General features: G+C 44.2%; 1 protein-coding gene across 8 annotated transcripts in view; it reads right to left on the bottom strand.

Moving 5' to 3' along the window:
* Positions 1–14,430, bottom strand: part of DEPDC5 (DEP domain containing 5, GATOR1 subcomplex subunit) — a 61,438-nt gene that overhangs the window by 6,560 nt on the left and 40,448 nt on the right. For 5 of the 8 annotated variants that reach the window (XM_034790625.1, XM_034790623.1, XM_034790624.1 and 2 more), the window contains 7 exons: positions 13,475–13,583; positions 8,772–8,923; positions 7,814–7,891; positions 7,261–7,393; positions 6,047–6,155; positions 4,828–5,055; positions 319–488 (listed from right to left, as the gene is read on the bottom strand). In XM_034790625.1, coding sequence (XP_034646516.1) covers positions 319–488; positions 4,828–5,055; positions 6,047–6,155; positions 7,261–7,393; positions 7,814–7,891; positions 8,772–8,923; positions 13,475–13,583 — 979 coding nt within the window. Of the gene's footprint in view, positions 1–318; positions 489–4,753; positions 5,056–6,046; positions 6,156–7,260; positions 7,394–7,813; positions 7,892–8,771; positions 8,924–10,663; positions 10,727–13,474; positions 13,584–14,430 lie in introns of those variants that run through there. The other 3 variants (XM_034790629.1, XM_034790626.1, XM_034790627.1) reach the window with 3 other exon arrangements.

Here is a 14,430-nt window from a genome sequence, read left to right on the forward strand (position 1 = left end):
CATGCTGGCCCTCTGCACAGGGTGAGTTAACTCATTAGAAGTAAGAGAATGCTACACCTAGGATAGAGTGACTAAACACACTGATTTATAACAATGATAAGAGACACTCAAACTCAGCAACACACATGCATAGCAGTAGCAACAATCAGCAAAACTGTCCTTCAAAAAGATACAAACTTCACTCCACAGCATCTGTCCTAGCACTTTTCACTGACTTCCCACTAATTGCCTTGCTGAATTTCCCTGCGCACTCAGGTAAGGACACACATTTAATCAGCCTGGCAAGTTTGAGAGCATCCAGGACACAAGGACCCTTACCATCTCAAAGAGAACAGCTGCTGTTACTGCCATCCAATGCAATTTGATCTCGAAGGCAGCATTCAGCGAGAAATTGCCATGGTAGTAACAACTGCACCATTCCAGGCGGTCAGTGCGGTTATTCACATCCACATCCAGCGTCACTGTCCGCTGCTCAGGTACTGTGGCAGCTATGCAGATATGGAGTCAAGAGTATTTAAAAAAAAAAAAAAATGTATCCAGGAGGGGGAAGGGGAGAGAAAGAAAATAAAAATGAGACATTAGTTTTAGGCATGGGTTGCTTCATCCCCCTGCCTTGCACTTTTAGGGCCAACAAAAATAGTCCAAGAATCTTGCTAGCCTAAATCACAAGAATGAAAAGGAGAAGAGAATTCCACCCACACCAGGTAACTCTGCTGCCCCAATTCCTTTCCTCCAGAAAATATTACTCTAAACAGTCCAGTGACATCTAAACTGGGGTAGACAGGGACTCTCTTCTCTAGGAAGTGAATCAGTCCCTGAACCTACTAATTAAAAGTGGAGCTGTTCTAGAATTTAGTAGTATTCCAGTGTGGAACAGAAGGTGCTAGGGAGGGCTAACCGTGTAACATTTGCCTCTGAGGCATTCCAATTTGATGATAATGTTCTTTACATATCTCCATACAAATCACAACACTGAACATTTTCACATCAGGGAAGGAGTATTCCAGAGTTTACAATGACAGCCAAAAAGGAGATGAGGAATGCATTTAGTTTCCAGAGTCCCACAAAAGTGGTCTACATTAATGCAATGTTAAGGCTGCACACTAAAAATTTTAAAAAGGCAAAAAACCAAAAAGGTTCCTACAGCATTATCATCTTTAGCTTATTGCATTTAGGTAGCATTCTTTTCCTGTTTGAAATTAGTATTTCTGTAGTGCCGAGGGGCCCCCTCCAAGATCAGGGCCACATTGTGCGAGGCCACATAGTACAGTCACATAGTAAAAGAAAGTACCTGCCCCCTACAACTTACACTCTGAATAAGTGAGGGCTTGTCTACACTTAGGCCTAACTTGGCATTGCTGCGATTGATGCAGTGGCGTCAATTTAGCGGGTCCAGTGAAGACCCGCTAAGTCGGTAGGAGAGCGCTTTCCTGTCGACGAAGAGCAAGGTAAGTCGGCGGGAGAGTGTCTCCCGTCGACACAGTGTGGTGTAGACACTGCTGTAAGTCAACCTAAGTAACATCAACTTCAGTTACGTAACTGAAGTAGCGTAACTTAGGTCGCCTTACAGCTTTAGTGTAGACCAGCCTAAAACACAAAGGGTGGGATGGGAAACAGAGGCACAGGAAGGGGGAGGGACTTGCCCAAAGTCACACAGCAAGTCAGCAGCAAAGCCAGGAATAAGGCCCTACCCCTTAAACTAGGCTGCCATTTCTTGTTTTTCTTATTACATGCCTTAGTTTAATATGTTTCTATGCTGTTCAATATTGGACATAAAACACCAACAATATGCACTATGGCTGTGTTAATATTGCTGTGACATTTCCCAACCTGCATAATTGAACTGACTTTCATTAGTTGTTTGGTATTTTTTAAGCAGAGAAAAGGAATTGCTCATATTTTGTAGTCTTCGCATTTAAAAGTTCCCAATTAAGTTTTGAAATTCACCCCCAAGATGGAGGGAATTGGGGCAGACGTTCCCACCTTTGCTTCTGCTCTAATTTGTCTGGAGACCATTTTCTGGGAGGCTGGGTTAACAGTGCAACATCCTATTGTTTATGCTGCAATTACTTTAGCTTGGCGATAGAAATAAATAATAATAAATGCCAGAGATGTCATCTTGGAGAACACCATGCAGATGCTCTTTTGTAAATAAGTCTCATCACTTCCTGGCAAAGATTTATCTCCTCCAACTCACATCTAGGCCAGGTATTGTCAGACATACCAACCTCTTATTCTTTTATTTTTCTTCCTGCCTTTTTACTCAGATATCACTGAAGCAGCACTGTTGTGGGTAGCTTGGGGGCTCATCTTAAAGTTACAAGACCAGCTTTTCAGGAGCCATGTAATGTAACGTAAATGATGAACCACCACAGAAATCCACTTTGGGATGTTTGAGGGCAGCATCCCAATAGGAGGTAAAGCAGAAGCAGCTCAATCAGTAAGGAAGGCAGGTGCTGTCTGCCAGCGCAACTGCCAGACACAACAATACACCAGCCAATTTGTATAAATTAGCACACGCCGAAGAATGAACTCCCTGCTCCACTGCTAGATGGTTCCTCCTCCAAGTTACTGGAAACACAGGACTCTCCATCAAGACTGCAAACTGTCTCCGGTGCCTCTATTCACAGACCAAACAACTGGAGGCAAATCCCCATAGGAGCGCTCCTAACAATCCCCAAAACGATCATTGGATTAGCATCTTAAGTGTCTCTAAATTTAGGAGACTCAAATGGGTTCTTAGAAAATGGTCCTAATTTGACGTTATAATAGAAGACCTCTGACTTTCCATACACTTGGCTGGTTTTAAGAGAACTCACCTGCTTCCCAACTGTGTCTTGTACCAGTATTAACTAATGAGTTATAGTGCACATTGGAGAGGAGCAGACAGGTTATTCTTCAACCACAGATTAACTATGTACATGGTTATAATTACTAGTGTAGCATGCATTGCTATAAATCAAAAGGGACAAGATTATGTATATCACAGATCAGATTTTCATTGGGAAGGGAAAAGGGACAATCATCAGACAAGTGACAGGGAAATTGGCAAGGATAAGGATTTTACGGGTACACAGAGCTTGTTCCAGAGCTCCCAACACTTGCATGCTGTTTCATATCACAGGCTGACATTTAGGGAAGGTGGAGGAGGGGAAGAAATCAAATGCAGCCAAAGCCAAGAGAGGAACAAATGAAGTCACGTGGACCGGCTGCCATTGGGGTTAGTAAAGCTTCCTGCCTCAGATGTACTGGTAATGTTTTTGGAGTGTTTAGATGAGAAACAGCACTGAAGTGGCACACAAACAGGTTTCCTTCTGAGAACAGGTAACACCACATTGTTTACTGTAGGAAAATCCAATCATCCTTTTGAACAAACCATAATGGACAACAGTAGCAGTATGGAAGCGCTTTTCATCCCAGGACAGCAAAACGGATTACGGATCATTATCCCCATTTTACGATGGGGAAACTGAGGCACAGAGAAGTGAAGTGGTTTACCAAAGCTGCATAGTGAGTCAGATATAGTTTCATGAGCAGAACCTAGGTCTCCTGAGCTTCAGTCCTCTGAACCACACACTATCTGGACACCAGGCTGGGCTCAGGTTCACCGAGCTTATTAATTATGCCAATAAGGTTTTGTACTGGCCAAAAGGTTAGCTTTAGTGTGTAGTAGGTAAAGAGCCTCCTGCTCACATGGTAGCTTAAGATAATAGAATTGTTAGCTTATTGTTCTAGGCCCCCTCCCCTCATTTTTCTATTGCTTATGCTGTTCCTCTTCGAACAAAGCTTTCAAAAATATAGACAGGTTACCATAGCTTCAAATTTAGAAGATACAGTGACTATACAAGAAGAAGGGGGATGTCACTTCTCTTCAGAAGAGTCAAATATATAATAGAAGAGCATTGGGGGTTCTCGCTTTCTAATTTAGATGGGACTTTATAAGATGCATCTTATAAATCTGAAGTTACGGCAATGACTTTTCTAGCATGTTTTACAGGGAACATATAGCATATGGCAGGAGCGAGTGACTCAAGCTGGCCTGGAAATGCAACAAGAAGATGACAAAGCACACATATTAGGACATATAACTAGTGAGTTTCACTGGCTGTTAGTGGTAAAAAAGGCACCATGTGGTCTCTGCGGCACTCTAGTGAGAAATGCTTTACAACGGAAGGAGATTTCAAGATGGGATAATGACACCCACTCCCATTGCATGCTCTGATGTTCCAGATTCAAAACCCCAGTTCATTCACACTGCTGGTATATTTTGTAATTGTGGCCCCAGATGTCTGACCTGGAGTTCTTCAGCCTAGATTGATGCCACCATGGTCTCCAAGTGTCACAGTACACAGGACTCTCCTACATTCCACTCTCCACAGGAAGAGTATCACCAGGGCTCTTGCCACTGGCAAACAATTGTTGAGCAAGTATTAGACTTTAGACTTAGTTAAATGAAGTTTTGGTGCTCTGTTCTCACATGTCATCATTTCCATGTGCCCAGCAAGGACTGAACTCCATCATGTGGTTCTGAAGAGTCACACCAGCCTCCCATGAAGATGGGAGAGGAGTATTATCTCTTCCTCAAATTCTAGAGGAAGGTGGGAATATTTTACTTTTAGGTAACCAAGAGTACAGATTGTTCCTCTCAGCCAGTGAAACACATCCCAGAGACATGACAATGAGACCACCTGCATGACAAATGTACGGCCAGCATGAGATCTGCAGCCTGTTACTGGTCCACGTGAGATCATACCCTTGGTTGGCTGCCATTCCCCTTCAAAACACTCCCTTGTACTTCACCAGATGTCATCTGTGTTCCGCATCTACCTAATAGTGCGGCTGCCTGGCTCCGTCCTCCGAAACTGCGGCTAAAGGAACTGTGCCTACTTGCGTAAGAGGCTGGGCGGCTGGGAAGCCAGGGCAGGAGGAATGCTGGGATTTCTGAGTGCAAGAGCTCTTCTGCCACAAATGCCACCTCGAACCATTTCCTTTGGAAAGTGGAGAAATCGTCCATTGCTGCTGTGTGCCACATGGTGGGTGGCTGCTGCATACCCCCTGGATAAAGGCAATGGGAAAGAGTTGTCAGTCAAGAACAAGGACCCCTTAACACACAAGGTACCATTACACTTCCTGAATTTCTAGAGCCTAGGTTCAAAGGGAGCTGGAGATCTCACATTTGTCTTCCGATTCCCATCCTTTGAGTCGACAGTTCAAGGAAATTTGGTGATCTTTTCTAAAGGGTATGTGGTGAGGAGGGTGGGGAGAGTTGAGTTGTCCATCTGTCATTAAATTGTGACGGAGCAGGGAGCAGGGCAGATTTGACCTGAAAATGTTGCAGGGGGATTGCAGTAAGGAGGGGGGACTTCCCTTGAAGAAAGCTACCTGAGCTGTAACCTGAGCCAGGAACGGGGGTGGGGAGAATTAACACCTTTTGCCCAAAAGACTGAAAAAAGGAAAGGAGCAGCGGGAGAAGTTGAAAGTTTAGTTTTGGTTTGGGCTGGGTGGTGCAACGCAGGGAACCCCAAGCTGGGGTTTAAGCTCCCTGAACCTCCCAGAGGGACCTAATTGAGGGGGTCTGGTCGTACCTACACGCTCTGCTTAAAACTGTGTTCCTGTCCTTAAATAAACCTTCTGCTTTACTGGCTGGTTGAAAGTCGCAGTAAATCTCGGGAAGAGGGGTGCAGGGCCCTAACTCCCCCACACTCCGCAACAACTGGTGGCAGCGGCGGAAATAAACCTTCTGCTTTACTGGCTGGTTGAAAGTCGCAGTAAATCTCGGGAAGAGGGGTGCAGGGCCCTAACTCCCCCACACTCCGCAACATAAATTACCCTTTTTTTTTTAGTGTTACATTCACAAAGGCTAGGGCATCGCTTTGGATCCCTATACACTATCCCCCCTCCTCCAAACATTTATTTAAGGATGCTCCCCTTTCAAATCCCTTCTCAGAATACACTTCTGCTGCAACACCTACAACAACTCAACAAAATTCAAGGTCTACACTGAGGGGCAATAGGGGAAAGCTCAGTAGTTACATAAAAGTCTGACCTCGGTCCGGCTCCTTATCAACGACAATCTTGTAGAAGTAAAACCCATAGATGAAGGTGCGCAAGGCCTCTCCAGATGCGTGAACAATCAGCTGCTCATCCAGCATTTTCTAAAGAAAAAACAAATGAAAAGCAGCTTTCAGTGGTGAATTGGGGCTTTGGGGTGGGAATGGGGAGACATAAGGAAAGTGGGTCTTTCCTTTGGAGACATTAAAGGTTCAAGCTCCTCACCTGTAAAGATGAGAACGGCAGCAGTGCTTCCCTAGACGTGCTGAAAAACCAGCAGGCTAGTAGTGAACAGGGTCAGAAGTCCTCATCTTCCAGATAATTTGTATTTTGTTCCTTTGAAGTTCCCTACTAACTAGTCTCTTTCCAATCTGACTACTACCTCCAGCGTTTGCCCTCTTACTTATGTGCCTTTGTCTTACATATGGGTTTTCAGGGAGCTGCAAGTAGCCATCACATGGCTTCAGGGCTCAGAAAGGTTCTAGGATCCTCTGTGCTAGCTGGTGTGGAGTCTCAATAGAAGTGAATTCTAGAGCATTTCTGTGCCTCAAAACACAAACCCTGATGTGGTTCAACAGGGAAGAGAAAAACCTACCATGCAGAGTGAGTGAGTGAGTATTACATGTAGTGTGTGTACTTATTTAAGTATCCTTGAACATAACAGTTTAATGCTCACTGTTCTCGTGACAGCTCCAGTACCGAAAGCAGTTAGAAGAAAATACAACCACACTGTAGTGACTTACACTCCTAGCTAAAACTAGGGTTTTTGGTAACCACCAGTCAGTGTGAGATTGTATGTAAAACTGCCACCAATCACACCAGCAGGGGAAAAAAATACAACACCCATTGCACATCATCATACTGTTCTGTGATAGGACATCTAAAATCAAACCATTGAAGAAAATATTTTTTCCAGCCAGTATCTGACTTACAAAACAAACATTGTTGCATATTTATTGTGATCTCCATCTCAAGCCAACACTTATTGGGGGAAGGAGAGCTATAAAAACCTGGTGATAGAAGGTCACATTTCCCTATATATACATAGTAGTGGAGACACTCTTGAAAAATATATTAGTAAGAGGATTTTAAATCACACACACACACACACACACACACACACTCACTACAGTTTCCCAAAATCTATGCTTTCCCCAGTGAATGGGACATTTCTGGCTCATCCACCTGCCCTCTTGTCAATTCTCTCACCTGCATGATGTCAATGGCCATAGCCTGGGTCTGCACCCCTTCCAGGTTGTTCACCAGCCAGTGGACTACCTCAGCACTGATGAAACAATACGGAGAGAGGCCCTTCTGTTCAGAGAGCAGCTGGATCCCTGTACTGAATACCAACACGTTAAGCATGTAATTAACATGAACTGAAATCACACAGAAAGACAGAAAAATTACTACGGCAGAGGAGGAAAACCCAGAATGAGAAATCTGAAGTTCTCTGTAGCTTGTGTACCGTTAGTCTCTGAGACTGCAGAAGTTTGTATTTTGCAATGGAGAAAGCTCCTAAGTGACTCCTGCTTAGGCAGGCCTGGGACTGTAGCACCTGAATTCTATGTAGCCTCATTTTTGTACCTTAATTTCTACAGGGACTCCTGCTGGGAGAGGCTAGAACTGAATAATACGAAGACTGCTAAAGAAAAGCTATTCCACCATAGACCATGAAACTCTTCCATTGGGTGCTCACCCATCAAATCCTGCTTCAAAGCCTCATAGTGAGATTTTAGGCATGTTTTGACTCAAAACTTACGTGGGGTGCTTCATGGCTTCAAGAATCTCGATCAGAGTGGAAGAAGAAGTCAGGGAGCTTGCAGAAGACTGCTGAGAGCTGGAAAGTAAACAAAATTGTGTTTAACAGTTCTGTAGCTGCCAGTCTAGTTTGACAGATGTTTAGGAGAGCTGCAGTTTCTTCTCTTCACAGCAATAATTGTTCCACGTTTTATCTTCTGTTCTTGGTGCATGTGCCAGTAATTTGCAAAAGGCAGGAGAGTCTACGCATGTAGCTCTTGCCTTAGGAAACCTCCTTAGTGCAGCACAGAGCAAAGGGGAGGAGTTAGTTACCTTTAAGGAATAAACAGATGACTAAAGAACAGGTAAAAGCTGTAAGCACATTTTTGCACTAGATTTACTCATGCTATACAAACCCTATTTGCATGCACTGTAGTTCAGAAGCAATTCAAAACACGCCATTTTAAAGATACTAACATGGGAAACAGGTGCTACTGTAGTTTATTTTTAATACCACTTCCCCCACCGTGTTTCACCACCAGATTGGAACCCTTGGATTCCAACAACACACCTGATCCAACTACGCACTGGAGAGACCCCTTTCTCCTCAGAGAAGAGAAGATATTGGATTTCCACGTCCATTCAAACCCTGGCTTCTTCAGAGTGCTCCACTAATAGACCACAAAAAAGTTCTGGAAGGAGCAGACTGTTGGGGTGAGGGAAATCAGGCTCATGTCCATTCAATGCTGGACAACTGGACTAGAAGACTGGTTTTAGCGCCACTATTCAAGGACAGCATTCTCCATCTAAGTCACAGAACATGGTCTTCAAGTGACATGTGCCTTCCAGTGCTGACACACATGGCATGAGCACAGCACATATTGTCCTATGTTTCCTATGCTAAGTACCCCCACCCCTGTTACCAGCAAGAGGAATGTATTAAACAGAATATCATTACAGAACTGCTGTGCTCTTCTTACCTGTTCTCAATGGAGCCAGCTGTGGCATATCCCTGGTCTCCTATATTCTGAGAGCTTCCAAGGGGCTGAGTGCTGCCCCTATCAGCTGACTGGCCTGTGTTTATCAACATGTTGCCATCTAGGGCTGGAGGAACTGTCTGATCTATAGAGACCTGTAAGGAGCGCGACATAGCAACACCTTGTAATTCACAGAACAATCCTTTTTCCACTACCCCAGCCTCTCGTAAGCACCCCAGCTCAGACTCTTCCCGGGGTAGGCAGTCCTTTATGCAGCTATACATATACAACAAAGACAAACACAGTCTTGCTTTGGTCAGAGCTACTGACAACTCTGCAATTCATTACATCAGTGTCCCAAATTGACCCAGATTAACATAAAGATCATCAAGTAAGCAGCAACCGTGCTAAGAGAACTGGTGACAAGGTAGCAAAGCTGGCTGCAGTCTGATATTTTCAAATTTTAAAACGAACAAGAAAGGATTTAGATTTAAGAGAATAAGCACCACCACACAGCCATGGCAACTGATAGAACAGGATCTCAAGTCACTGAATGGAAGGGGTGAGCAATTTAAAAGATAACCTCAGCTCTTTCTCTGAGATTGAAGCAGGTGAATTCAGCAGAGGGATTTCAGCTTTCATTATGCAAAACAAAACAAAACACACCCATGCACACCTCTCTTTCTCTCTCTCTAAAAAGAAGCCATAAACCAGCTATCTTTGATTTTTTTTAGGGTAGTATCGGGAGACTGATTGGCACTCGCCCACAGCCGTGTCACTGAGTGATACTACAGGACACTTTCCTCCCGCAGGAACACTTGTACTAGTCCATGGCAGACTGAATAGTTAGCAAAAATTAACATAAAAGCCTTTCAGAAAGAACAGGAACGCAGAAAGATTCAGCAAAAGACAGGCTGTAATTATCAGCTGCCATCTGTCATTAACACATATGGCTTAGGGAAAGACAAATTATGTAAAAGCTACATAAGAGGAGTGGGTGAGGGAGACGTGAACGGCAGAGAAAGTCTAACTCAAACAAGTGTACAATTAGGGCTTATCTGCCTTTGTGATTCCACAGTGCCCAGATTCAAGCACAGGGCCTGACTGACAGTATACAGCTCCCCTCAGCAGGGAGTTTGATGGAGGATGACAGACAGTTCGGGGGGTTGGAGAAGGCTTTACTCTGTGTCACCTCTCCTCGCTGCCACCTCCCAAGCTCTCACACTTTGCAAATTGTGCCCTTTCGATACAGCCAAAAGTGGCAGATGCTCCATATTGAAGTTACAGCACATTCATCCCTCCCAACCTCAGAGCTGGCTTGGACTAGCAGCACCCTCTGAGGATGTATTACCCTGTAACCAACTACTAAGGAGTGCGCAAACGGCATCTGACACTACTACCCCATGAGACCACAGTGAATTCCACAATGTTTCCATCCTTGAGTGACCTAAGAATCCTAAGGTGGGACCTTGACCTGGTTCTCTACAGCACCAGCTATCAAGCAGATGTCACAGGAGATATTTAACAGAAAATTAGACAAGAGCTATTGCCATTCTTGTTTAGTGAAGGAAGGTGGAAATCAGGAACTTACTAACGAAGTGAAAGGAAAAGTTTGAGTATTTGGCAAGTAAAGAATAACTAGGAAAGGTACAGGAGTATCCAAAACACAATACAAATACAGAGCTGTGGATGGAAATAAGTGTATTCACCAGCAGTCCCTTTATATTAATTACTGTCCTTTTGGTGCAATGCGCATCTCACCACTGCAGAAACTAGTGAGCACATGTGGTAACTAGCCCAGGCCTAGCTTCCTCAGTTACAAGTTCAGGACCTGAGATGCACTTCATTGTTTCAGTCCAGATGCCAGGGATGGGAAGATCTGATTCAAAACTGACCTGCAGGTGGAAGGTTGAAGCTGTGCGTGGGCTGCGAACAAACTCCATAAAGAAGGCCCCATCCTGAAGGCATCGGAGGAAGTAGAAGCAGTAGCAGCGGCAGCAGTGACAGGAACAAGGAGGTGAAGAAAAGCAAAGACAGCGTTGTGCAAGTGTGCAGTCACCACAGGGAGGGAGTGAAAATCCAAAGAGACACCTCCGTCCAGATAGGCGGGCACATCAGAATTCAGAGCATCAGCAGACTCTGCTCTGAGACATTCCGCCTCCTTGTTACAGATGCCCCAGTCAATCACATTAGACCATCACACTGATCAGGGGCCTGTCCAAGCACATGCAGCTCTGAGCACAGCCTCAAATTCTATTACGGTGCAGGGGAGAGGGAGAGAAATTCACTGTAGAGAAGCTATTTCACCAATGTCAAAGCATGCACAAATAAAAAATGGGCACTCCCCCTCCTACACACATACCTGGCATGGACTCTTCCCTTGCTGCTAACCAAGGACTTGTGCCAAGAGCCTCCTCCCACAAAAGATAAAGCAAATGATCCTCTCTAGGTTTTCATTTGTGTTTTCATTCTTTGTTGCCTTCTTTAGGCACAAGCCTTTCTCCAGGCTGAAGTTACTAAGCTGGGCCTGTATCTGGGGTACATGTACACATGACTTATGTCCTCAGGGACTTCACCACATGGTTATAAACCTGGCACCTTCTTTGATGCAGGAACATGGCAGGTGAGCTGTGGCCCCAAACACACATGCTAATGCAAGCAACTTTACAAACTGCCAGGTGTTTCCCAAATGGTTTTTGTACCAAGCTAACTCATCATGCTAACCACTCATGGTTGTCTGAGAACTGCCTGCTGAGTTGATCCACCATAGTGTCCTGCAGCCTGGGAAGGTGCATTTTGGTGTGACGGACTCAGAATGCTCCCTTTTGTCTGTTGATATAACACACAGCTGTGGTAGTGTCTGTCAGCACTTGGATTGTTGATCCCAGGGGTAGCAGCCAGGATCCCTTGCATGCCAGGTGGATGGCTCTGAGCTCTAGGATGTTTATGTGATGCATGAGGTCATGTATTCCAGAAGTCTGAGACATGCTCTTATTGATGGTTTTGGGTGAGTCAGAAGTTGCTTGATGAGGTTTGCTATTGTTCGGAATCTTTCATATACAAATGGAAACATTTAATTGTAACCTGTGAATGTGAAAATACCCTTTCCTTTCTTTAAAATCTCTATTTGTAGATATTTATAAAAGAGTTTATCACTGGAGTATCCAAGCACTGCCAGTGACTGATGAACTTGTCTGAACTCTACACTAAATCTTTCATGAAGGACAGATTTTAATATGGTTACTTTTCGATTATGGCCAGCAGCATTTGTGCTTAGAGCAAGGTCTCCTACGTAGCATGTGATAAAATACTTTGCCAATGGAGTCAGCAGGAATCACTGACAGCCAAGCTATTCCTTCCTCCATCTGTAGAGCATGCTGGTTCCCCATCACTCTCCTCCCCCACGTCCTGCTATGCAAAATCCCAGCAATGGTGCAAAAAGCAGTGTGGTTTTTAAACTAGGGGAGAGGAGTGAAGAAGTGCAGGTTACTATGCAGTAGAGGTTTAAGATGAGATTTTATAGCACAAATTAGGGTCTGAAGGTTTGCAAATGTACTTCAGTCTTCATATTCTGCACCAAGCTTGTCCAAGTTTAAGTGTATTGACCTTCTCCTCTCATGCAGCTCAGTGAGGTCCATGTCTCCAATACAAATACGTGTTTATTAGTGAAAAGGTCAAAACTTCAACTGCAATACAAACTACATTCAAACCCAGATCTTCAAGGGGATGCTGTATATGCCCTGGGTACTGTACCATCAACGCTTTCTTAATGGTCAGTAGCAAGATACCAAACGGGCCCTTCTCAGGCTGTGGGCTGCCCCTCGACAGTTAATCCCGAGACAAGTCAGACTTATGAATCTTGTGTCTTGACTCAGTAGGCACCTGTGCCTCAGCTCTGGAGCAGTGCTCCTTCCGACCCCATCAGACGTCAAAGCCAGAACGGAGGCAAATAACTGGAGCTTCTCGGTCAACATAGCTCTGGAGGCTTAGGGTGGAATCTCGGCTCCCCGGGGCTCTTCAGAATGACAGACTGGAGGACTGAGGTCTAAAGTTGCATCCTTCCTTTCAGTGTCCAATGAGGTTTGTAGAGTGCTCCAAGAGGAACAATTTTAAGCAGGCTTTTCTATCTTTGAGTTTGCTTAGAAAAGAGGTACATCGCTCAGGAATACGTCCCTCTCCTAAACAAAATAAGCACTTAAAGAGCCCACCATTAAGTGGCATTGAAGCTTCCCACAAGGGGCAGATTTCAAACCTCAGAGATTTAGCTTCTGCCATTTTGCTAGAGCCCCTGTAGGAGGCTGTCTGTGTGGTGTTTCTATCTTAAAACCTGAACCTATCTAAAATAAAGCAAAACAAGTTGTGTGTTGCCAATAGGCAAGAAGACTAACTAAGCACAGTGCACAGAGAAGCAGGCCAACGCTGCAGGGGAGATGAACTGAGAATGAACTGAGGGACAGTTGGACCTGCCCCACCCTTTCTGCCTTTTTGGGAGTGTGTGGGGGGATGAACAAGGACATCTAGGATGCAAAGCAGCAGCCCCAACAGACGTTGCTAGCTTTAAAAAAAAAAAAAAATCTGACCTCACACGCATGGCGCACATGTGAATCAAGAGTGGAATGTATGTGTACAATCACTCCAAGAACTCTGTTAATTTCAGAAAAGACTCTCTCAAGTATCAACTAAAGACTGGGCCAGAGTGTTGTTACCTTGCGTGGACTGTCCACATAGGTGGGAGTGATGGCAATGCTCCCACTCTCAGCAGGTTGGGCAGAGCTCTTCCCAGAAAGCATTGCTGCTTGCTGCTCCCCCAGGGTCCTAAAACAAAGGATAAAAAGCCATAAATATTGTTACATAGTGTCCCAGGTTGGACTATACACTGGCTGAAAACTATTGTTTTGGGAGGAAGCATTACTGTGCTTTCTAGAGACAGATGCTTTCCCCTACACTCAACCCCAAAGGGGTCTATCAGCTTTTTAGAAAAGGGTAATTTTACCCCATATACACAATACCTTGGAGTCCTGAATCTATTAACTCGTTTTCCTAGCGCACAGTATTTGCTGCCCTCTGAATATGTTCACAGCTCTCCCCTAGTACACTAGGATCAAACTCCTTGTTTTCAGTGGTATATCTGGTACCAGCATTCTTGGAATTTACTCACCATCATTCCTAAATTATCTCTGGTAACACATCTACTTAGCCTCAGTTTTACAGCCATTTTAGGCAGACACTTTTGTGCAAACGCAGCTATCATAGAGCACTCTCCATAGGGATTTGCAGAAGGAATAGTACTAGAATTTATAAAATGCGACTAACTCGGTTGTCTTATGATGGGAGTTGTTAGAGTGAAAATCTCTTACAAGTAGCTGAGTATTTTGTTTGTTTTTAAAAGGAAAATGGCAGTTTGGACTGCCAAAATATATTATTTAGGTCTTTTTTTTTTTTTTTTTTACATGAACCTGTGACGTTGTGCAGTCTATATGGTTTTATAAAAAACTTGATAAGTCAATATAATGTAACTGAGATAGTTTTAGAGAAAATACGGTAATAAGTGAATGTAAGTAACTGGGATATGCCTCATGCAAAAGGTCTCTTGTAAGGTATCATTCCAAAGCTTATAATCTACTGAATGTGATCATCTGATTTGTATAAATGTACCACTCTT

The sequence above is a fragment of the Trachemys scripta genome, chromosome 15, assembly GCF_013100865.1.
Source record: "Trachemys scripta elegans isolate TJP31775 chromosome 15, CAS_Tse_1.0, whole genome shotgun sequence".
NCBI lineage: Eukaryota > Metazoa > Chordata > Testudines > Emydidae > Trachemys > Trachemys scripta.